This window comes from Solanum verrucosum, unplaced genomic scaffold (assembly GCF_900185275.1).
Source record: "Solanum verrucosum unplaced genomic scaffold, falcon-dt-bn FXZP01000152.1, whole genome shotgun sequence".
Lineage (NCBI taxonomy): Eukaryota > Viridiplantae > Streptophyta > Magnoliopsida > Solanales > Solanaceae > Solanum > Solanum verrucosum.
In genome coordinates, this window is record NW_026020179.1 from 684,953 (window position 1) to 707,855 (window position 22,903).

A 22,903-nucleotide genomic window follows, 5' to 3' on the forward strand; every position below is an offset into this window, starting at 1 on the left:
CTAAAGACTCTTGTGATCGGTAAACACATCAACATGAACACCATAAAGATAGTGACGCCATATTTTCAAAGCAAACACTACAACAGCCAACTCTAGATCATGGGTTGGGTAATTCCTCTCATGAATCTTAAGTTGTCTGGAGCCATAAGCTATAACCTTGCCATTTTGCATTAACATACAACCCAGTCAAACTCTGGACGCATCACAATACACAATGAAGCCTTGTGTACCTTCTGGTAAGGTCAACACTGGGGGGCAGTCAACCTAGTTTTCAATTCGTGAAGGTTTTTATCACAAGCTTCCGACTATTGAAACTTAACTGTTTTCTAAATAAAAATAGTCAACGGGGATGAAATAGTTGAGAACCCCTCGACAAACCTACTATAATAACCAGCCAATCCCAAGAAACTCTTAATATAAGTTGGAGATATGGGTCTAGGCCATTTCTGTACTACCTCAATCTTATGAGTATTAACTCGAATCTCATCGCCAGAAACAATATGGCCTGAGAATACCACAGACTCAAGCCAAAATTCACACTTAGAGAATTTAGCATACAACTCTCTATCCTTGAGAGTTTGAAGAACTACTCTGAGATGACTAGCATGATCCTCCTTATTCCTCGAATAAATTAGAATGTCATCAATAAATACGATAACAAACATATCTAGATAAGGCCTAAACACTATGTTCATAAGATCCATAAACATTGCAGGTGCATTAGTTAGCGAAAAGACATAACCAGAAACTCATAATGACCATAGAGGGTCTTGAAAGCTATCTTAGGGATATCACTTTCTCTTACTCTCAATTGATGATAGCCTGATCTAAGGTCTATCATAGAAAAGCAAGTGGCACCCTGAAGTTGATCGAAGATATCAGCAATTCTCGAAAGCGGATACATATTCTTGATAGTAATCTTATTCCACTGATGGTAATCTACACATTCTACGAAAACTATTTTTCTTCCTTAAAAATAAGACCGGAGCGCACCAAGGTAAGACACTTGGTCGAATGAAACCTTTCTCAAGAAGATCTTTAAACTACTATTTTATCTATTTCAACTTAGCTGGAGCCATTCTATATGGAAGAATAGAGATAGGATGAGTATCAGGAAGAATATCTATAACGAAGTTTATTTCTCTCTTAGGAGGGACTCCATGAAGATCATCTGGAAAGACCTCTAGAAACTCACTACCAACTGGAACCAATTCAATTGGTGGTGTCACAACTAGAGTTATAAACTCGGATTAAGTGATAGAAGCACCCTTGGAAACTAACTTTCTGGCCTTAAGGTACGAAATAAAATGACCCTTAGGCACTACTGAACTACACCTCCACTCTATAACTGGCTCATTAGGAAACTGGAACTTAACTAATCGAGTTTTACAATCAACTAAGGCATAACAGGCATGAAGGCAGTTCATACCTATAATAACATTGAAATCTACCATGTCTAACTCGACTAAGTCAGCAATGGTGTCCTTGTGATTAATAGAGATTGTACAACCACGATAAACTCTCTCAACTAGAATAGACTCACCAGCAGGTGTACAAATATTGAAGGGCTCAAAAAGTTGCTTAGGAAGAATATCAAAATTCATGACAATATAAGGAGTCACAAAATATAGACTCTCTCATGGATCTAGCAAAGCATAAACATCAAAAGTAAAGCCTTTGATCATACCAGTGACAACATCTGGCGAACTCTCTTGCTCTTGGTGACTAGTGATAGCATATAGACGGTTTGCTCCTCCGTATGTTCCTGAAGTAGCCCCTCTAGGTGCAGCTCTGTCTGGTGGATCTACTAAAGAAGATTAGGATATATTGCCCCCATTACCATTACCTTGCATGTTCTTTAGAAACTCTCTCATGAAGTGACCATTTTGACCACACTTGAAACATCTAGTGGAGCCATCACGACACACTCCTGAGTGGGTCCTACCATACTTAGCACATGCATGAGTCCCATTACCTCCTTGTGTCGTACTACCATGAGACCGTGCAGGTCTAGCTCTGAAGTTCTGTGAATTCTGATTCTTAAACTCACATTTATTCCTTGGTGAAGGTACACTAGTAGATGACGGAGCAGGTCCATTTTGCTTATGTTGGAAGATGACCGGTTTGTATTACTCTTCTACTACCTAGACTCATTTCCTAATGTCTTGGCTTTCTTATTTCGGAACTCTTCTCTATCCCTCATATTATCTTCCTCATCCTGTTGCACATGGATCATAATTCTTGATATGTCCATATCTCCTATCAGCATAACTATCTTGCCCTCCTTACTTGACAGACAAGACAACCCAGCAACGAGCAGACTCATCATGCTCCACATGTCAACAACTATCTCCGAGGCATAATGGGAAGGTTGGGTGAAATTGAGGTTGTACTCATGCACACTCATTGATTTTTGCTTAAAAGTGAGGAATTCTCTTACCTTGGCTTCTCTCAGTTCATGGGGAAAGAAACATCCCAAGAAGGCCTCCTCAAACACAACCCAGTTCACAATTGGTGCACCCTCATCTCTATTCTTCTTGTATTGACCAGATTCTAAGCGACACCTTTCAATTGGTATGCAACTAGTTCCACTCGTTCAGCATCAGCAACATGCATAATCTCAAAAACCTTCTATGGCTCTTCCATAAAGTTTTTCGGATCCTCAATGACACTTGAACCGGTGAAGTCTGGAGAATTCATCCTTCAGAAATGTCGAATCCTGGACATATTATCCACATCATGTCGAACCTCTCTCTGTTGCCCAGCTTGGTTGGTCACAACTTGACTCAACATCCAGATAGCTTCCCGGAATTAACCATTTGTGACCTCTCCTTGGGGTTTCACTTTTGGTGCATTGGGTATCCCTTGATCCGAAACATTCTTCCTAGCAGGACAACCTCAGACAGCTCTTCGTGGAGGCATGATCTGAAAGATATGCGCAAGCACGAATTAGAAATAAACTCTTATAAAGATGAACTCTATCGCACGAAAGGAGTATGAAAGAAGTGAGATAATTCATAAATGGCACAGCCTCCTAATTATAGATGTGGTGCGCTTCACACTGATAACTAGGACTCTACAGACACGGCTTCATAGACACCCTTGGACTCTTGAACTTTGTGCTTTGATGCCAAGTTTGTCACGCCCCGAGCCTACACACTGGACGTGACCGGTACTCAAGAACCATTGTTGGCCCCAAGCAAACCATTGTCCTAGATTAACTCTTAGTGAAAGACTTACTCATATCAAAAGCACTTTAAAAAGTAAACTATAACCCAAATGTATCAAAAGATAAAATGAGAATGTTTTAGAAATAAACATTCAACTAGACAAAGTGGCAACTCAAGTCTCAACATGAACAACTGAAAATGAAAAGACTCATGAACTAGTGTATATATATCTTGAAGCCTATAATACTATAAGGATGTTGGAACAAGACCCCCGATCATCCTAACAACTGAAATAACTAAAAATAAAGAAGGGATCCTCCGAATGCAAAGAGACTCACCAAATAACTCTGGAGCTCAACTGGATCAACAAAGAGCTGGATGTTGATCCTGGTTACATGTATGTATATCATAAAAGATGAAGGCCAAATAGCGTTAGTACATGGAATGTACAAGCATGTGAGAGGAAATCTAAAACATGACATAAGCTTGAATAGGAACTGAAGAAACACTTACCTCGTCTCAACTCAACTCAACTCATTTCAATATAAAATAGTAGAAATAATGAAGTATAAATAAAAGCTTTAAAATAGTAGATAACAACTCAATGTATTAGAAATACAATATAAACTCTGTTTGGGAGATTCTCTAACCGATAACCATCACTATGAGCTATGTGATAATACATCGTCTAGCCCATGCTGCCAGAACTGTCCTATACTTTGTCGGGGTATAGAACTCCTTAACTAAGTGGATCCACTAGTCTATGCTAAAAAGCAATAAAGGAATCATCTAAAAAGTATGACCCTTTTCTATCCACATTGGCTACATGGTTTATGGGGGTTGTGAGTTGTTAGAACTTTCCCACATATCGGTGCTTCATACTACTCCCAAAATATACTTAGCTCATTGTGTTTTAAAGAAAACATTTCCTCTTCTTCAATTTTGAGATTATTATTCTAAAGGTTCCTCTAAAAGGAGATAATATTGTAAACTGTTCATGAACTCTTTGGAAATCGGTGTTTCCTCTTTTCTTAAATGCAAAAACATTTATCTTGGGAATACTTAGTTCACATATATCATTTTAAAGAAAATGAACTCAACTCTTACTCTTCCTCAACTCAATGCTCAAGTCTTAAAACAAGTTTAAAAACATTTTGTAAAAAGACTTCTTAAAATGACTCGAAGAACTCTCAAGATTTGACTCTTAGCTCTACCTTGAATTTAAATTATGAATTCAAGGTTATGATTCATGTTGTGAATGATTTTTAGATGTTTAGAAGAAGTTTAGAGTAGTTAGAATCAATAGGAAGTAAAGGTATACTTTAAAAGAACTTAGACGGGTAAAACGATGGAAAAAGGGCGGGGCCAGGTGATGCTCTGATCCTAATTCTTCTTAATCAATTTTTTTCTCAATTACTCCTTAGATTCAATTACCCGATATATATTCAATTATCCAATACAAATACGCAAGAATCTACTCAAATAAACTCTTAAACTTAATACGATTATCTCAAGAACTCATCAAACCCATCCTAATTCAAGAACGAAAGTAAAACTTCAAGAACTCTAATCCTTCAACTTTTAAGAACAAAATTACGCTGAAAATTAAATGATTGGTGTGTGGGTGAACGAACCCAACACTATGAGAACTCACATACCTCGATTTGGTGAAACAACTCCTCGATTCACAAAAATCTTGCTCGTTCTTCCTTTTTCTTCTTATTTCCTCTTCTTGAATTCTTCTCTAAAACCCTAAGCGTAAATTGTTTTAGGAAAAATGAATCAAATCAGTTTAGACCCCTAATTATTTACTAAAAAATGAATTAATCTAATTGGGTTAGGAAAAGACCAAAATACCCCTCATAATTTCGGGTAACTTTCCTTATTTGGACTGCCCGACTTCAAATGGACATATATCTCTCATACGAGCTCAAAAATCAGCAAACTCGGTGGCGTTGGAAAGAGGATTTGAAGACCTATCATTTGATATCTTATAGGTCACCTAACTTATCTTGTACTGAAAGTTATGGTTGTTTGAATTTGACCCCAAACTCACAACTTAAGCATAACTTGCAAAATTTTAGATTTTGCTATTTTTAATTTAGTTCTTTCTATTTTTAGCTCTTTCAAATACCAAGGTGTTAAAATTGCCAACAAGTCAAGGTTGAAAACCAAAAGCCATGTGGTGTGGCTAAGAACATTGCTCTTTCGGAATGGAAGTGGGAGAATATGGACTTAATTACTTGTCACGACCTAAAGTAGACCTTAGGTGTAACATGGCGTATAGGACCGAGAGGTCCTCCACAAGCCATTTGCATACATCATACAAGATAATAGAAGTAAAGAGTTTAAAAGTAGTGGTTCATATAAAATAGTGTGACAAGAGCGGAAGTTTAAACGTAAGTCTCAAAGTCATCTATTACATCATAAGGAAAGTGATTGAGAAATAACTCATACATCACATACAAAGTCTGAAAACGAAAGTGACATGAAAGCAATAAAAAAATCTTGACCCAAGGATCATGAGGACTCACCAATCTTCAAAGCTCAAACGAATCAACTAGACACAAGTATGGGGAATAGGTACGCCAGACCCTACATTAGTGAAACAATGTAGGGAAAAGTATGCATTAGTACATGGAATGTACCAGGTATGATAGGAATGCATAAGTTATGAAATCATGCAAAAAGGATTGTATATGACATGGAATGACCATGCTAAATCATAAAATATCGTGTTAGAAAACATAAATCATAATCATGGTCAATGCAAACTAAACATCTTATAAAACACTTGTGAGATTTAGAAAGTAACCTTAGTTCATTATTATGGGAAGTTTGCTTTTAACTGACTTAGAGCATGTGAGCTATAACATGGAATTCGGTGTTTATCCCACACCAAAAAGATATGTCCTTAGTTGCCAAGGTAAGAACCATATACTTCAGCAAAAGTGGATCCACGGGCTTGATGAGTCCAAGATTTCGACTCATTTAGGGCTTTGTTTTGATAGTTTTAGTGTCCTCAAATGCCCAATTTATGCTATAAGTTGATGTTAAAGCATTGATTTTTAGGTATGTAAGCTAAAGAGCAAGGCAAGGACATTACCAGGCAAAAAAGAGCATAAATTGAATAAGTTAAGAAAAGCGATCTTGGTGATCGCCAAGACCACTCGGCGAACCACAGAGTGTCTCTTTAGCTCGCCCAAAGTTCCAACGTGCCAACCATAGGGAAGAACCAACTTGGCGACAAGAATGGCCAGTCGATGAATCTCTGAATGACTTCACGAGGGCAACTTTGAGCGCCAAAGTTACAGGACTTTCAATAAAGGTGCAAGCAAATTGGTGATCCAAAGAAGCAAAGGGTGTGTTGCCGAATCGATGGCGACCCTGACATTGTCCGCCTAAAGTTACAGTTCATATAAGATGAATATTCAAAATAAGAAGGCGATGGACAGATGAGATCGGTGAGTCACCGATCAGTCGACGAAGCCCGACTTCCACTGCCGATTTTGCCCCAAAAAGCCAACTTTTGAATGAGTGTAAATTGATTTTTTGAAGAGGGAGAAGGCATTGAGAAATATTAGGAAAATCTTACCAAAAACAACAAAACACTATTCTTGTTGAACTTTGAGGTTTTCAAGTAGATTTCAAGTAAATTTCGAATTGGGTATTGTAATTAAATCTCTTTTGAACCATTTCAAGAGTTTAGAGATCTATACCCAGCCATTGAAAATGTAATGGGTATTGAATCCTTACTTTTTATGATGACTAGCTAAAACCTCCATACTTGGGGGTGTGACTATCGTCTTATTTAGCTGATGGGTGTTAGGGATTATTGACCTTAATGTTATTTTGAAGTGGGTTTGATTTATAGTTGTTGTTAATTTGATATATTAGAGTGTGCATTTCAATGTTGTTAGTGTTTTATGATTGCTTGAGAGAGAGGTGTAAAACCAAGGCTATAAATTAGCATTTGTAGTCATTGGGTTGTTGTGGGTTTAGCTCGAGAGAGTGGATTCTAAGCTCAATGCTACCCATCTAGCTCGGGAGAGTAGGTGAAGTGAGGTTTTGGGTTGTTTATCTTGAGAAGCTTGTGAGGTTCGAAAAAACTCACCTGAATCGTAATGGTTGTTCAAGAGAAAGCCATTACATCTAAGGTCTAGCCTACCCGCTAAGATTTAGAAATCGTTAGTAATTACCAGGCACCCATTTAGCGAAATTGATAGTTGGTCGGTCATACCCTCGAGTATCTCTTAATTACTTGTTTCTTCTTTGAGGTGTGAAATTATTTTAGTTACTAAGTGACAAACCATTCCCCCATTTGACATTGATGTCACCCCCTTAATTTATTTAAGTATTTTCGACAACTTTCATTCCTACAACTGATCTAATTGCATTTATAACTTCATAATTGAATTCAAACTTGTGCCGCTCCATATGGGTTCAACCCCAACTCACTTGTTGGGTTTTATACTAAATTTCGATCGTCTACACCTAGTACCGGATGAGGTGTAGTTGAGTGTTAATAAAAAATGTCTATCTAAGACAAATCTATGGTGGCACATAGATAGTTATGAGACATTGGTAATCGCCACTTGTCCCTCAGTGCTAAGCATAAATGATGAGTTCGATATTTGGACTCATTTAGGGCTTGGTTTTGATTGTTTTAGTATCCTCAAATGCCTAATTATGCTATAAACTGATGTTAAAACCTTGATTTTCAGGTATGTGAGCTAGGGGTGTGCACTATTCGGGTTAAACCGAAGAACCAAACCAAATCAAACTAAATTTTTCTTTGGATTGGTTTTTTGGTTTTTCGGATTGGTTTTGGATTAATAAATTACTTTTTTTGGTTTTTCGATTTGGTTTCGGATTTAAAAAGTAAAAACCAAAAAAACAAATTCTCTCTCTCTCTCTCTCTCTCTCTCTCTATATATATATATATATATATATATATATATATATATATATTTAAGTTTAGAATTAAGTTGGAGTGAACCACTTTTGTCCCTTTTTGGTTATTGTCTTTCACAATGATTACATTTATATTTTATGCTTGAACATCTATAATAGGTATACTTATAAGTATTGTGCTTTAAGTTTTTCTTATGATTTATATTAGAAAGTATATTTAAGGGATTCAATATTATTACTTTGGTTATGTTATTAATTATTGACATAATCGAATAACCAAATCGAAAAAAGTCGAACCGAATAGAAGAAAACCAAATCAAACCAAATTTATTTTGGATCGGATTGGGCTACACTTTTACAAAACCAAAACAAAAAATCCAAATCGAATAGTGCAAAACCAAATCGAAAAACCAAATGCACACCCCTAATGTGAGCTAAGGAGCAAGGTAAGGACACTAACATGCAAAAATGAGAATAACAAGATAAAGGTGATCCTGGTGATCGTCAAGACCACTCGGTGACTCGCCAAGTGGCGCTTCTGCCCGCCTAAAGTTCCAGTGTGCCAGCCTCCCTGAGGGAAGAAACCAAGTCGGCGATATGAATGAGTAGTCAGCGAATCGTTGATCGGTTCTGCGATGACAAGATATATCGCCCAAAGTTACAAGACTTGGAGATGCTGAGAACCAATGCATAATGGCGATGGAAGAGAGCAAAGGGCGGATCGTCGAACCACTCGACGAGGCCGACTTATCTCGCCTAATGGCCTTTCAGGCCAAATTTTTGGGCACCTATAAATTGAATTTTGAACTGAAAATTGAGAATCTAGCTTTTATTGAGGAGAGTTTTCTTTTGAGTTATAGAGTTCCATTGTAAACTTTAAAGCTTTTTGAGACTCAATTTCGAGATTTTGCAAGTGAGTTGCTTAAATTCTTCAATTTGGACCATTGTAAAGACTTGGGAGCAAATACCCAGATCATGACGAATGTATTTGGTAATAGTTTCTCTATTTTTATGATGTGTGGCTAAAACTCCAATTCTTTGGGTGTGATAGTGTGATTATTGGTTAAATTAGCTTATGGGTATGAGTAATTACTAATTTAGATGCTTAATTGAAGTGGTTTTAATCATTAGGTGAGTTTTAATTTATGAATTGTAGTTGCAAATGCAGTTTTAATTTTCTGTTCTTAGCTTGCTCGAGAGAGAGGTTTTGGAACGAGGCTTTTGATTAATGGTTTGTAGGTATTGGGTTGATATGGGTTCAGCTCGAGAGAGTGAATCTTAAATCTAATCCTACCCGTCTAGCTCGAAAGAGTAGATGAATTAAGATGTGGGATGTTCTTAATTGCTATGCTTGTTGATGATCGAAAGAAATCACTTGAATTGGGATAATTGTTCGGAAAGCTATTTCACTCATATTCTAGCCTACCCACTGACATTTAGCTATTTATTAATAGTTTCAATTACCCATATAGCAAAAATTGCCTATAATCGATCACATCTCGAGAAATCCCCTCTATATTGTTATTTTATATTGTTTGATTGCGCGTTGTAGTTGATAATTGCAAACCAAAACCCCACATCTGATATTCATTGTCACCCCTTAGACTTGTTTACATAACTTTCTCGATAATTTCTACTCCTATAGCTATTTAGATTACATTTGTACTTCATACTTGAATTTGAACACGTACCGCTCCATGTGGGTTCGACCCCAACTCTTCGTTGGGTTTTATACTACTTAATGATTGTTTGCACCTAGAATTGGATGAGGTGTGCTTGAAATGTTCATCAATAAATTCCACAGAATAGTCATTAATATTAACTTGTCTTATTATCCATGGAAAGACACAATTAAGTAGTCGATCCAAGCTAGATCATTAAGAATAACTCCTTAATTTTGATTCAACTTAAGTGAGAAAACCTTTCAACCTTATGAATCATTTTGTGTGAAAAACCTTTCACAATTATGTTTTGAGTGGTATGTGAGAAATCCTTTCACAACAACATGTATGCTTTACTATCAAAGCAACCTTAAAGCATTTATCAATTTCATAAAGAAACATGCATATCTTCATAAATTCATCTTTCATAGTTCATAAGTTTAATCGTGTGATCAAAATCTAGAAAGCAATGGATCATGCATGGGTTCATGTGAATTCAACTTAAGAACATGTAATTACTTCAATTCATGCATAAAAAGATAGAAAACAATCAATTAGATCATAGTTGAAAAGAACTCAAGCGATTGAATAAAACCCTAATTTCAATTGGAGATTCTAACTTGTAAAATTGGAGAATTTAGGAACCCTATGGAGGAAAGGACTCCATAGGTGAATATTATCATACATTGATGTCAAAAGCCCACAAAGATTGGAGGATTGAAGACTCGTGGTTGAACCTTCCTCCTCCTCCTGAGAGAATTTGGGAGGATGACTTTGGTTGGTTTTAGAAAATTTTGGAGAATGAATTGAAAGTGGTTAGTTTGGGGATTAAAATCATTATAAAGGGTTCAGGTAAAAGGTAAAATGACATAGTTTAGGCATTATTCGATTAGGAAAAAGACCAAAAAACTCTTCAAAATAACTATCGACCACCATCTACGATTTGGACCTACGGTCTTTATATCCTACTACGGGCCATACTGGTCAACCGTAGAAAGTGATCAGAGACTCTTAATTCGGTCAACACTCGACGGAACCCATGTACTGCTCATAGGTCTTCCTACGAGCCGTACATACTAACTGTAGAACAAACTTTTAACTTTATAATTTTTCTAAGTCTGAGGCTGACCTACCAGACCTATCTACAGCTTATATATGGAATGACGGATCGTCCTGGTGAACCACAAAAAGGGTATTGGACTTGTTTTAAAAAAATATTTTCCCCCATTTCCTACGGTTGCCATCTACAACCCGTAAAAGCTTTTATGGTATGTAGATGGGACCCTAAGACACAGCCACCAACCCAAAATAATATTTTTCCTTCTTTTTCAAATCCGAGTTGTTACAATATCTCTCCCTTGGAAACATTCGTCCTTGAATGGAACTCAAGATATCATAAGGAGGATAGGAAGAAGATCTAACAGTCCAACAAGAATACAACTGCATCAATAACACACAACCAAGGAAGAATCATCAACTCTATGCTCAAACATATTCAAAACATCATTTCATAGGGTATATATGCAAATCACTCTCAAATGCATATAATCTTGATGAAATCAATCAAGTTACCTCATTATTTTAATTAAAAAATTAAAATTTCATGAGCATGCATGCATGAAGAAACATGAGAATGACTAAGATATAAGGATGGACCATGAGGAACTAAATACCTCAAGCTAGAGTGGGGTCGGAGGGAAAGAGATGGGGATAACGAGACTCCATATTGGCCTCGGCCACTCAAGTAGCACCCTCAACTCCTTGATTCCTCCATAATACTTTTAAGGATGAAACTTCCTTATTTCTAAGCTTCTTAACTTGCCGGGTCCAAAATCTCAACCGAAACCTCTTCATAAGAAAGATTTTCTTTAACTCCCAAACCCTCCAAGGGAACTATGGATGTTGGATATCCAACACATTTCTTCAACAAGGAGACGTGGAAAATTGGATATATCGACACCAAGTCATTAGGCAAATCGAGTTTATAAGCAACTGTACCAATACCCCTCAAAATCTGATGGGCCCAAGTAACGGGGACTAAGCTTCCCTTTCTTTTCAAACCTCATCACACCCTTCATGGGTGAGATTTTCAAATAAACACAATCATGTACATCAAACTCAAGGTCTCTCCTTCTAACATCGACATAGGACTTTTGTCGACTTTGAGTTGTTTTCAACCTTTCTCTATAACCAATTTTACTTTGAGTTGTTTTCAACCCTTCTCCATAGCCAATTTTTCTTTATAGCCTTATGAATTCAACCATTCCAGCAGCGTTATGAGTCGTGGACTGAGAGACTCAAGAGTAGGAATGTCGCATTGCAATTGAAATCAATTTTCTTTGTTTATTCTTTCTTTTATTGGTGCCTTGGAATTAATTGTTGGGTTTTAAAATGTGTGAATAAAAATGAAGAGTTGTGACTTTAGTGAAAAATTGTGACTTTTGTGAAAAATTGTGACTTATGAAAAGTTATGACTTTTATGAAGAATTTTGACTTTTCCATAAGGTTATGACTTTTAAAAAGGGTTAAATAAAAATGCTAATCTATGAGCGGGCCACATAGGTGGGTCTAAGATTCTCTTTTATATATATAAAAGATAAATAATGACTTGGAAGTTTATTTTTTAGAGATTAATTGGGAAACATGTAAGAAATTGTATTATTTTTTATTGAACCATTTTCATTTACTATCTTGAATATTTTAGTACATTTAAAGAAATTATCTTAATAAATAATGTTCTATCAGTCTTATAACATGTAAAAAAAATTAATCAAGTTTGAACCCACATAAAATCACATATATCTGCAATCTGCAACCCGCAACCCCCCCACCCCGCATTAATTTTGTTAAAAACCACTTCAACCCGCCCTACATCTCTCCCGCCCCGCACAACCCTAAACCCGTCCGGCACATAGCTTTAAATCCGCCCCGCTTCGCCCTATTGCCATCCTTATTACTAATGCAGACATTACTAATACACTATATTTAACATTACTTTTACACTCTACCAAACAAAATCATCACATAAAATCAGTCGTTACATAAAATGAGTCTTTTCGTCGGTTAGCTAACCATACATTTTAAACGATACGATACAATAGAATGTAAGTAACAATCAAAACAAACTTTGTATTTAAACTAACAATACAATACAATATAATAAGTAACAATCATCCAAACAAGGTGTAATACAACCAATATTAATATACTTCCTCCGTTCACTTTTACTTGTCACAGTTTAACTTGACACACCCATTGAAAAAATAATTATTGATATATGTATTTTACCAAACTATCCCTTATTAAATGTTGTCTTGGAAAATGATTTGGAAAATAAATATTTGATGCTAGGGGTAAAACATGAAAAAAATTTATTGTCTTTTCTTGATATGTCAAAAGTGACAAGTAAAAATGAAAATTTATTTTAGAAAGGGTAAAGGGTCTGATAACAGTAAGAGTATATATGAATTACTTTCATAATGAGGGGTATATCAACTTCAAATGACAAAGTTAAGGGGTATATCAGACCCTTTTCACTTTTAGAAAAAAGTGACAAATAAAAGTAAATCGAGAGAATACCATATTTGAAATTATTCTTATACTCCCTACCAAACCATCCCGAATAAATAATAAAACTTGGAAGCAAAGGTTTGTGCAATTGACCTACCACACTCATCATAACTCTAATATAATAATGCAAATTACCATATGTTATATGATTAAACAAATCAAAATAATTAACCCCCCTCCGCCCTAACTTTGCACTCTCACTTACAAGAAAATAAAACAAAAACACTAGTACCATTCTATTCCCTCTTCATACCTATCCATCACTTCCCCACCCCACACACCAACACAAACACGTAGACTATGTAATACGCTATGTCCCCTTTTCCATTTCGTCTCTTTCCTTGAAAACCCTAGAAATCTCAGGTTTTTAAAGAAAAGGGGACTTTGATTCGGTGCAATTTTATCCTTTTCTCCTTCTTTGTCGGTGTATTTATGGGGTTATATTTCATGGGATTCCCAATTTTCTAAAAAAAATTGGTTGTGAGAAGTTGGTGCTATGGAGAGATCCAATAGCAGAGATTTCAAAGACTTGACTAGCTCCTCTAGCTCCATCTCAGGTAGCGTAGCTCACTGTTTTTTTTGTTCGTTCTTGAATCTTCAGATCGTTTTGTTCTTTTTTTTTGGGGTGTGGTGTGGTGTGGGTAAAATTTGCTCTGATGTGATGCAATTTAATTACCAGTGTTGGGATGGAGTGGGTTCAAATGAAGCTAGTTAGGGAGGTTTATATAGCTGACCTGAACTAATTTGAGATTGAGATGTAAGGATTTCACTTTCTGTTCTATTGGTGTAAATTTTTGTTTGATTCGTTGTTTTACTGTAGTTATCAGTATTGGGATCAAATGGATGACAGGCCGTTATGTGGCTGACCCTAGTAGTTTAGGATTGAGGTGTAATTATTTGTATTTTTTTTTTGAGGGGGGGGGTGTGGGGGTTGGGGATGGAGGTCAGGAGTTCAAATGTGCTTTCATTCAGTGGAATGAGATTTAGGAAATTCATGTAATTGTATCCTTTTGGCTGTGAGTTGTAGCCAGTATTGTCAAAGGTAAGCCCTGGAGCGAAGCTCATAACGTGTTGAGCATTTTGCCAGGCTTAATGTGCGCTTTAGTGTTGTTATCAAGGTTCTAAGGCGTTCTGTCCCTTTCCAATGAGCCTTTTCAGTCGGAAAAGGTGACACTAAACAAGTGATGTTTCACTTTAATGTAATTTTTTTTTCAATTTCTTTGTTTGTAAATTTGTCATCCATGCTTATAATATTAGTCTTGGACTATACATATTTATTTGTATTTTTTTTCTCCCTTGGCGCCATTTTTCATTAAAGCGCATGCTTTATTTGCGCTTAAAGTCCCAATGGACCTTAGAGCTATTTTGCTTTCGATAACACTGGTTGTAGCAGTACTTGATGTTGCTCTTCTCAATACCTTACTTTACATTCTATTTTTTGTTGATTTTCCTTGTTCTACATGTCGTCATTAGTATGGGAAAAGAAGATCAAGATTTGTATGTTTTAACTGTGTAAAGTATGTGGTAGAGTTGACTGTTCATTTGGGCTTTGATGCAGATGGTGCCCTCTTTGATGCATCACAATATGCATTTTTTGGGCGAGATATAGCGGAGGAAGTTGAATTGGGTGGTTTAGAGGACGGAAAAGACAATAGTGATCTGGCTGTTGGAGGTGGATTAGGTGACGACGAGATACAGGAGTATCATTTATTTGAGAAAGACGAGGTACAATCTGCTTACCCTTCCTTTGGACCTTAAATGAAATAGTGCTGAGGCTTGGGATTTCAAACACGGATGTAATCAACATGATCTCCTGTTGCGACTGAACATATGACGACCTGTTTAACTCACAATATCCATCATATCATCTATGAAATTGGGGAAATCCATCATAACACATGGAGATTATTTTCATGCCGTAGGCCATGAAATTGGGGAAATTGGTTGAAAGTTATTGTGCATTTGAGACGTGTATACAAATGATCTAGGTTTTCATGTTAACTTTCTCAAAAAAATAAATAAATGATCTAGGTTTTGCTAAGCGTTTTACTATTGATCCTTGTTTTTAGTTCACGTGTTTCTGGTCAGCACTATAGTTTCAATTTTATACGAAATGAGCTAGAGTAGTTGTTTTGGCAACAGAGTCTTCAAATAGAAAGGATGTTTTATAGTTCTGCTGCACCCTGATCCGTTCTTTTCTTGCTTTCTCACCTTAGTACCCTAAAACACTCCCCCTTTTCTAATCTTAAAAGTTATCTCCCCCCCTTACCCTACAATGATGAGCCTGCCTCGTCTCTGCAGCTCACCATAAGTCTAAGTGGCCACTGGGGTTTTGACGATGGTGTTATCCAGGCAATGATCTAATTTTACTAACGTTGTGATCCCTTATTATGAGTAATCTTCAAAATGCTATAGCTTCCATGAGAGTGTGTGGCCTACTCATGAAGAAGATGCGAGGCTTCTTCACTGATTTATGCCTTTGTTAAGTACCGTCCTCGATTAAAATGTTAAAATTTGTGGAGACTTGAGAATTTGTGAATCTCAGCACCATCAAATAGACCTTAGACATTAGCTTTGCTTCCCCCCCTTTCTCTCTTCAAAAATATGTGCTCCACTTTCTGTTATTCCGAATAAATGGTTTGTCAGGGCTGGTAACCTTTAAAGTTGCTTGCATTTATTCTACGAGTGATCTTTAAGCATCTTTTTTATGATTTGTGTTGTGGACTTTTCCTTGGTGTTGTAAGTAAGCTATATTTGCTGATTACCTCGATAAGTTGCAGGCTTTGGCAGTATTTGCTATTTAGTGCCTCTAATTCAGTGCTTTATTTCCAGGGATCTGCCGTGGGCTCATTATCAGACATAGATGATCTAGCAACGACATTTTCAAAGGTCAGCTGATGCAACATCTTTTTTAAGTGGCAATATTGATTTGATTACCTGATGTTGTGAGCCATTTGTCTTAGACTTATTTTACCTTTTCTAATCGCGTGCCTTCCAAATAGCATGAGTCTTTTTCTTTTTCCCGTCTTTTTCTGTGAGACACAGTATGTCTTGAACTTATTTTGTACTATTGTTGTGTAAAAACATCTAAAGCACTAAACCGTGCTTGACTTTTTACATCCTCTACAGAGCTGTGAATATATACTTGTACTAGATCAATCTGAATGCTTTTCTTTCCTTTTCTCCAGTTGAACAGAAATGTCACTGGACCAAGGCATCCTGGTGTTATTGGTGACCGTGGATCAGGCTCTTTTTCAAGGGAAAGTAAGTGCACATATTGATTCATCTTTAGTCCTTCCGTGATGTTGTTATCTGAATATTTGATAAATCTCCTGGACTAGTTCATGTATTGTCTGAAATATACCTTTACTTGTTAACTTGCCTGAGACTACTTTAAGATTGAAATGATGCCCCTTCATCGTTTTATCCGCCCATGCACATTTGTGCTACTAGTCCCAGATTTGTGAATATCTTGTGATATCTATGTAGGCACCTCAAAATTCAGACAGTTGTGGCAATAATCCTAGATCTTTTGATCTTTCAGACATCATATAAAGGAACTTGATCTCAGACCTTGGTAGGAATAAGTTATAATCTTGTAGATAATGTGTTTCATCTCCGTGCTTGATTATTAAGATCAGCAATGGTTCTCCCTTTGGGAGACTGAATATCTATATGTGCATGGTAGATGTCTTAATCAGTTTTGGCCTTGTTTTTTTTTGGTTTCTTAAAATCAGCAATCCTTTATCCTTGCTATTACCATTAAAAATGATTTGACCCCGTGGTAGAAATACTGCAATATAACTTCACCTTTCTGGATGATTTATGAGGGAAATCTATCCCGGCATGTGGCCTTGGGCTGCTAGAGTGGGGAGCTTGAGAATCTTCATGGAATGATTTTTTTTTTTTGGATAATGAACTTTCATGAAATGATTTATTATCTTCATTTATCCCTAGTAGTGTCTTTATAAGCTTAGGAGAACCCCCCACCCCTCTAAAAAAAAATCATAAAAAATTAACCACCCAAAACAAAGAGAAATAAAACAAAAAGGTGGTTTTCTTAGATGGTGACATGTAGAGTATTTTAAGTACATAGGTTTTAGCCATATCTGTTTTGTTTGTTGAAATGAGATCAACTTATCAAAAAAATTTCCCCGTTGAATTTTTCTGTTTTTAGCATGTGTTTTCCTTTCCGCATCTCCTGCCACTTGCTGGATCTGCCCCTATATTGGTTTGACGAGCATGTTTTCTTGTGGCACACTTTTGTACCCCCATTCCATCTCGTGCCTCCTTTTAGGCACACTTAGTTTGTTGATTACTTACTTATGTGATATTTTGTATCTATGAGGTGAACACATTCTTTCAATAAAATGTCATCTGGATTGCCAGTTGCCAGTTCTCAATCTTAAGTTGCAGTGTTATTACTATGTTACACAAGATGTGCTTTTAGAGATGTCGTTAGGGGAACAGACATTTTCACGTCCAAAAAGGGTCCATGTTGCATGAATTATTAGTTTTTGGAGAGTAGAAGTTTAATGTCTAATTTTCATTGGAGTCCTCTCTGAATTAGTTCAATTGACAAACTTGAATGTGAGTTTCTTTTATTTGCTTTTATGTTAAGTTTAGTATTATATATTGGACTCAAATATTCTCCCTCTGTTCCATTTCACATGACATTTCTTCCTTTTGGCTAGTACTGAAAATTTACATGTTTCTGTATTTGAAAGTTCTTTGATCTTAAAATTTTCATTTTGCTCTTAATGACATGCTCTAATGAGAATGAAATGGCATGTTGAGAATAACTACTAATGTGTACTTGGTATGTGCAGGTTCATCTGCAGCTGAATGGGCGAAAGAAGCAGACTTTCATGATTGGTTTGATCAGCATTTATCTGACACTGAATGTTACCAGGAAAGCAAAAAATGGTCTTCACAGCCACACATCTCTGCAGTGCTTGCAGAGTCAAAACCATTGTATAGAACATCGTCATACCCCGAGCAACCCCCACAACCCCAACAACTTCAGCACTACTCTAGTGAACCCATTTTACTACCGAAATCATCTTATACTTCTTTTCCTCCTCCTGGTGGTAGATCTCAACCCTCACCACATAGCCTTTCGCGACAAAACATGTCATCTCTTTCTGCTGGACCTCAGTCTCCCTATTCTTCTGTGAATCTCTCTTCGTTGCCGAACTCTAATCTGCATTTGACAGGCTTGGCTCACGGGCTTCACTATGGTAGTGGAAACATCCCACATTTGAACCCTACTGGTCTTTCTCATAATTCTAGGTTGCAAAACCAGTGGACCAGCCATGCGGGACTCATCCATGGGGACCATTCTGGTCTCCTAGATAGTGTCTTGCAGCATCAATTTCCTCATCAAAACAGCTTACTATCTCCCCAGTTACTGTCCCCACAGCAGCTGCAACAGCAGAGACTTCATCTTTCAGTTCAGCCTTCTTTAGCTCATTTTTCTGCGCTAAGATCCCAATTGTATAATTCCTTCCCTTCACCATCTCATCTAGGCAAGTATGGATTGGCAGATTTCAGAGATTCACGATCTAAGCCATCACACAAGGTTAGACAAAATGTGCGCTTTTCTAAACAAGGCTCTGATGCTGCTAGCCACAAAAGTGAAAGTAATGTGCCACAGTTCCGATCCAAGTATATGACTGGTGATGAAATAGAGAGCATCCTGAAAATGCAGCATTCTGCAGCACATGGCAATGATCCATATGTAGATGACTACTATCACCAGGCCCGCCTTGCAAAGAAAGCAGCCGAGTCGAGGTCAAAACATCGCTTCTGTCCAAATAAGGAACAGTCTTCTCGGTCACGTAATAGTGCAGAATCACAGCCTCATCTTCATGTTGATGCTCAAGGGCGGGTGTCATTTTCTTCCATCCGCAGGCCTCGTCCACTTCTGGAAGTTGATCCACCAGGCTTTGTTTGCATTGACAGCAGTGCTGACCAGAAGATATCCGAGAGACCCTTGGAACAAGAGCCAATGCTTGCAGCTAGAATTACAATAGAAGATGGTTTCTATCTTCTCACTGAGGTAGATGACATTGACAGGCTCCTTCAGTTTAGTCAGCCCCAAGACGGTGGTGCTCAGCTCAGGCGGAAGCGACAGATCCTGCTGGAAGGCATGGCCGCCTCACTTCAACTAGTTGATCCGCTTGGTAAAGGTGGAAGTTCTGTCGGGCTTACTCCTAAAGATGACATTGTATTTCTATGGTTGGTGTCTCTTCCCAAGGGCCGGAAGCTCATGTCAAGGTATCTTCAGCTTCTTCTACCTGGCAATGAGCTTGTCAGAATAGTTTGTATGGCAATTTTCTGCCATTTGAGGTTTTTGTTTGGCGGTCATCCACCTGATGTAGGAGCAGCTGAGACTATCACTGATCTTGCAAAAGTAGTCTCTAAATGTGTCACTGGCATGGACCTTAATTCACTCAGTGCTTGTCTTGCTGCTGTTGTGTGTTCCTCAGAACAACCACCTCTTCGCCCTCTTGGAAGCTCTGCTGGAGATGGAGCTTCTATTATTTTAAAGTCTGTTCTTGAAAGGGCCACTCATCTATTAACTGATTCTCAGGCTGCTAACAGTTTCAGCATGCCTAATCCTGCCCTTTGGCAGGCATCTTTTGATGCCTTTTTTGGTTTACTTACAAAGTATTGTCTGAGTAAGTATGACAGTATCATGCAATCGATTCTAGCACAATCCCAGCCGGATGCTGAAATGATTGGTTCAGAGGCTGCAAGAGCCGTAAGCAGAGAAATGCCTGTGGAACTTTTACGTGCTAGTCTTCCACATACAAATGACCACCAAAAGAAGCTGTTGTTGAATTTTGCTCAGCGGTCTATGCCTGTTACTGGATTCAATTCTCATGGTGGAAGCAGTGGACATATAGATCCCGAATCTGTAAGCTGTTAGCTGAGATGGTAAGATTTCATAATAGCAAGTGCAGTTGTACATCTGTAGGTCTCAAGGTTACTTTCTGGCTTCTCTTTGCCAGAACATGTTCTGCTTCAGCATCAGTCCAGGAGAATATAGAAGGCTGGAAGCAAGGGTATGCATATATTTTAGGCGTCATTTTAAGGCCTAAAGTTCCTCTTCCTCCTAATCCAACTCTTCCCACCTCCATCCCCATCCCCACCCCAACCCCATTTCTCCCACCATCCTTCCCTGTTTCTTTTCTTTTTCTCACTTTTTTCTTTTGCTTCATTGAAGGGAAACATGGGTTTCTTTATCCTTTTCCTTCTTTGTGATGGCTCTCATCTTACTTAACTGTGTATTATGTCTGAAAGAAATGGGGTTATTGGTCACTCTTCTAAGGTTTTCCATTCAAAGAGCTTTATTTTTGATGCTCTTTCTGTAAACTCCGGATAAAAGCTTGAAGGATAGAATGTACAGGTGATTTGTGGAGTTCGGCAACTCTTGATGCACTTGGCCCTCTCCCTCTCTGCTTTCAAGAAGAGGGTAAAAATGATTCTTCACCCTGAAGTAATGTTGCAGGCTCGGAGGAGAAAAGGGTTCAGCTCTGCAGTTTCAGTAGGAGACATTTGCTAGACTTGAAAACTTTCTAAGTGAAAACTGTAATAACTAAATGTTCTTGTGCATTAACAATTACTCTGTTATGTTTCCCCGAAATTGTTTACAAAGTTATTTTAGAACTTGCCTACAGTTCCCTTCATGTCTTGATTATTTCCTGTATGAGGGCTGTGAAGTTTGGTGCAACTACACCTATCTCTTCTTCCCAATTTTGAGGCAGGCTGCTGCTCTTTGTGCGTGTGCGCATCACTTGTCTGGTGTAAGTTGCCGACTGCCCAGGCAATACCTAGTTATAAGTAAGTTTGCAGGAAGAACCCCTTGTTTCCTCTTTCTTTTTCTTTTGTTATGGTAGTGTCTATGTGAGTTTGGACGCAGTTGATTCACTGCATATGTACTGATAACTTTGTCCACCAAGACTTATATAGAAACAATTAAGTAAATTCACGTTTTTTTTGTCTTTGCTGAGATTTATGCTGTCTTTCATGTTTCGTCTGATGCATACTTAATTTGCTTCTGCTTAGAGAAACAGAATGTTTTATACTTGCCATTGTAGTTCAAAGGAAAACATTGTTCTTCAGCTTTCTTCAGCTTACATTTGACAAGTCTGCTACCTAATGATCCAGTATTTTCATTAGGTACTTCCTCTACACTAGGGTGTTACTTTAGCTCCTCCTGGTTGAGGAGCTTTATTTTGATCCTTTGGCTGGTATTGATTAGTTTCTATTCCAGTAGCCTTCACCTACTGTGCATACTGCTCAGTTTATTGGTATTATCACTATATTTTGCAACTCTGCACCTATATTAATGGTGTGATTTCTAATTTTTGTAACACTTGTATTGGAACATTTTTTTTGGTAGTGGTACATTGATTCTCAAATAATAATTTGCAAGAAATGATACATACTAATTAATGGCAGAATACATAATAGGTCCCTGAACTTGTTGAGTTATGCCATCTTCCTTTTAAACACTTGGCTGACATGACATAAAAATCCAACAAATAATTTTTTCTTGATTGTGGGTGTGAAATCCATTGTTTCCCACGCGGAAAGTGCAACCAATCAAAACACTCAACTCGTTTGAATAATTTACACGCAGTCTAAAATAAAACCCTAACAAAACCTAGACAATCAAAAGACACTTCATTTTGCCACCAAACACACTTTGATCTGACCCAAATGTTCTTGTAGATGAGAAAATCTTAAGAAATTGGTGTGATTTTAGTGACATTTATTCTATTTACAACTAAAATTCTAAGATTTTAAAGTTATTTCGGGTGTTTTATTGAAGGTAGCATCGGAGATTAAACTATGTCAATCATGACTTTGGAGTTCAATCACGATTTTGGAGTTCAGTCTAGTGAGGTAAGTTCATTCTCTACTTTCAATGCCATTTTTATTGTTGTAATGTGATATATAGTGCATTTTTAGTATTATATTAATGTGACGGTATGTAGTTAGTATATGGCAAAAAATTAGGGTTTTTTTGTGGTTTTTATTGTTCATAATGTGTTAGGAATTTTTAGGGCATTGTTTTAGGAAATCTTATGGATGACATTATTATAACTTGTTCTCATCATGGTGGTCAATTTATTAAAGGAAAAAATGGACTAACTTATGCTGGAGAAAATGAGGTGGAATATGTTAGTATCGACAAAGATCACTTCTCAATAATTGAATTATTTTATTAGACTAAAAAAATTGGGTATTTTACTGTTGGTGGGTTCTATTTTAAAGACCCTACAAAAAATGTCTTTATTGCGGTGGAAATTAATTCAATTTACTAAGTTAGCGTTTGACTCCAAATTACTAAATATTTTTGGCAAATTATTTTTGGGTGAAGTTTTGAATGAAGTTTCACGATGCGTTTGACCATAAATTTTGGAAGAAATATTTGACTATTTTAAAAAATCTGATTTATGCCATAAGTTCTAAAAATTATTAAAAATAACTTTAAGTTTGCATTATTAGTTTATAGTGAACATATTCCGTTAAAAAAATAACCTAATAACATAGTTGATAACAGTCAACAACAAC

At 37.1% G+C, this 22,903-nt stretch overlaps 1 protein-coding gene across 1 annotated transcript; it reads left to right on the forward strand.

Annotated features, from left to right (window-relative positions):
* Positions 1-13,547: 13,547 nt before the first annotated feature.
* LOC125829148 (protein PAT1 homolog 1-like) lies at positions 13,548-20,993 on the forward strand. Its single transcript, XM_049508401.1, has 5 exons — positions 13,548-13,872; positions 14,874-15,040; positions 16,148-16,204; positions 16,504-16,579; positions 18,145-20,993. Exons 1-5 carry the CDS (start codon positions 13,812-13,814, stop codon positions 20,247-20,249), a joined length of 2,466 nt encoding a protein of 821 aa, XP_049364358.1. The 5' UTR covers positions 13,548-13,811; the 3' UTR covers positions 20,250-20,993.
* The last annotated feature ends 1,910 nt before the right edge of the window (positions 20,994-22,903 follow it).